General features: G+C 38.5%; 1 protein-coding gene across 3 annotated transcripts; it reads right to left on the minus strand.

Annotated features, from left to right (window-relative positions):
• Positions 1-339: 339 nt before the first annotated feature.
• LOC108966002 lies at positions 340-2183 on the minus strand. 3 transcript variants are annotated; one of them, XM_018928700.1, is made up of 5 exons: positions 2049-2183; positions 1599-1986; positions 1368-1533; positions 768-1296; positions 340-617 (listed from the first exon to the last, which is right to left on the minus strand). In XM_018928700.1, exons 1-5 carry the CDS (start codon positions 2068-2070, stop codon positions 439-441), a joined length of 1284 nt encoding a protein of 427 aa, XP_018784245.1. In that variant the 5' UTR covers positions 2071-2183; the 3' UTR covers positions 340-438. The 3 variants fall into 3 exon arrangements, with proteins under 3 accessions (XP_018784245.1, XP_018784244.1, XP_018784246.1); XM_018928699.1 differs by having other exon boundaries at positions 1599-2182; XM_018928701.1 differs by having other exon boundaries at positions 537-617; positions 755-1296; positions 1599-2183.
• Between the last annotated feature and the right edge of the window lie 440 nt (positions 2184-2623).

A 2623-nucleotide genomic window follows, 5' to 3' on the forward strand; every position in this document is an offset into this window, starting at 1 on the left:
AAAATGGATGAACTGCTTTATTATTACACGAAGAATTTTCAAGACACTCTACATACTGTGCAGTACAAAGGGCATATTCCAACCATTACGGAGATAMGGGAGGAGGTGMGCGATTACCGACATTGGGGTAGATAAAGCTTTCTTTTACCGATGTGCTATATTATTATACGATATTTTTCATTTAGGTCTGTACTTAATTTGCACTTTGCTTTGCTTTAACTATGCCTTCATGGATGGGATTGACTTGAGCAAAATAGTCGAGTCTGAGGCGGCAAGACTTGCATTATTCGCGAATACGAAGATTCTGGATGAGTTGCGTTTACTGCTTCCGCGCCTCTTATATTTAGGCTATTTTGAGGAATAATACACTGAAGCAATTATTAGACGAGACGATTAATTTTTTTTTACAATATTTGTTTTTATTATTATTTTGCGTTGCTATTCTAAATAGCCTAATTTTAAATACATTGGTAAAATGGTGTGCAACTCTGTGATGTAATTTTTGTCATAGTAGAGGTCGCGACGTTCCTCGTCGGTGGCCATCAAGTGATCTCTGTCTATTAAACCAGCGCGCAATGCATAGCGTATGGGCAGGAAGCTGACTAAGAGAAATAGTGCTGCAAAATTACAAAAAAAGAAGAATGCAATTTTTGTTTATAAGTAGAGATATAAGTGATTTGAAAAATTTATGGAATTATATGGTATATATACAGTTGTGAAAGACTTCGCTCCGCAAGTAATAGTTTACGCTTACATTTATTAATTACCTAAACCTTTCTGGCTCTTCAGTTGTTGCTGGAAACTCTCAAAGGTTAACACTTCTGTTTGACATCCAAGTAACTCCAAAGTCTGTACAAAATGTCTGAAATAATACTCAAAAAGTTCGTCATGATTGCTGGCGCGTTGCTCCGGCGTATAGAGCATAAAGTAAGAATATATGAGATCATTGACTAAAGGTCCCATATAAGCGAGCTGGTAGTCCACGAGCAATACATCCTCCAATACGCCAGTAAGAGAATCATGTCGAAACATCAAATTATTGGCGAGCAAATCTCCATGGCAGATGCCATACCAGGTTTGTGGTTGACGATTAGAAAAATACTCGGTATACGTTGCACGACATTTGGTAGTCCAGTCGGACTGCAGGGTCTGGAAGTAATGTTTGTACATGCTTAATGACGACACCGTATCGAGCATATCGATAAAGTTCTTGATACCGCCAGATATGAATGTGCTGTTGACAACATATGGTAGGGTCATGAAACTGTCGGCATATGTTTCAAAACTGTTGGGTTGCTAACAAATGGTAACATGGAACAGTGTAATTTAATTGTCACAACAAGTAACGAAATATTTCAAGTATTCACCTCAATCGCTAATTTATAGCTTGCCGCATGCCATTTAGCTAATTTGTGATAGCCTGCTTTTATTTCGCTCAAAGTCAATGCACGATTGCGAACGATTTCGTAGTCCAGCTGCCTTAGATCGTCAAAAACCAACACCTTTTTGGGCACCAGAGTATGATATAGGCAACTGCGAAATATATAGTGTATAATGTGTAGCTTAAACTTCAAATATACCGAAATATGAAAGCGTACTCGGCGCCAAATCGTATGCACTCGCCTGCCAAGCGCAGCTTCTCCACCAGTTTGGGCAAGACATCGTTATAAATGCCGATTTCGGTTTCGAAAAGCCTTGAGTTCTCCAGCAAACGCTGCTTCTCACCCGCCAACTCTGGTAGCGCTTTGACAATAAATGACTTAGTTTGCTGGCATTGTGTGGCCTCACAGTTGGCGGACAAAGTAAATGTCACCTCAACTCGGAACATGGCACTGGCATAGTGTTCACCTTTTTTGGTGGCTGGCTGAATTTCCATATTTGTTATTTGACAAATTTCTCCGCTGTTTTGGGGCTGCAAGACACGCTTAAAGAAGCCATTATTCAACCATTGCGGCGGCACTAATTCATCTTTGTCGTATTCCGTTGCTGTAAGTAAACTCATACTTTTAGCATTGTCCATCCTGCTGCAGCGATTTGTATGTACTAACAGATAAGCACACCACCGGCCATGAGTAAATTTGAATTTAATAGCACATAGATAATTTTGGAGAGGGAGATAGGGAGAGTGGGAGATGTTCGTGAAACTCATAAACGAGTTTTTTATTTAAATTTTGATGTATTGCGCAGATATGTTAAGTGCGCGTGGATTTCCAATGTGATATTTCTAATTAAAATTATTTGTCGATGATGATAGATATATATATACTATATCAGGATGTATACAAAAACTGTGTTTTGGTTTTTGACTTCGTGTTCAAGTGCGTTATTCGTTTGGGTTTTATGAAAGACAGCCAGCGTACATTTGGCAAAGTCTGAAAGGTCGTAAATTAATAATACTCTGATCCAGAATAATTTCTTGAGAACTTTATCATGTGTGTAACATAGACTTTAGGCTTAGCAGGTAACTTGATAATGACAAATAAAATCCGTAAGGCGCAAGAAACGCCTGTAATCACTTAAGCTAACATATTCAGGGTATGAAGGATTCTTAATCGTTTAAGGTATTGCTTTATTACTATTTGAATAGTAGGAGAGGCCATAGATTGCAGTGCAATTTCAACTC

Source organism: Bactrocera latifrons, unplaced genomic scaffold (genome assembly GCF_001853355.1).
Source record: "Bactrocera latifrons isolate USDA-ARS-PBARC rearing strain unplaced genomic scaffold, ASM185335v1 scaffold_153, whole genome shotgun sequence".
NCBI lineage: Eukaryota > Metazoa > Arthropoda > Insecta > Diptera > Tephritidae > Bactrocera > Bactrocera latifrons.

Coding starts and splice junctions, on each gene's coding strand:
- LOC108966002 (XM_018928699.1), bottom strand. CDS start 2,149: ATGAGTTTCACGAACATCTCCCACTCTCCCTATCTCCCTCTCCAAAAT. Junction 1,297..1,367: donor GCTATAAATTAGCGATTGAG/GTGAATACTTGA, acceptor ACCATTTGTTAG/CAACCCAACAGTTTTGAAAC. Junction 618..767: donor GAAGAGCCAGAAAGGTTTAG/GTAATTAATAAA, acceptor GTAATTTTGCAG/CACTATTTCTCTTAGTCAGC.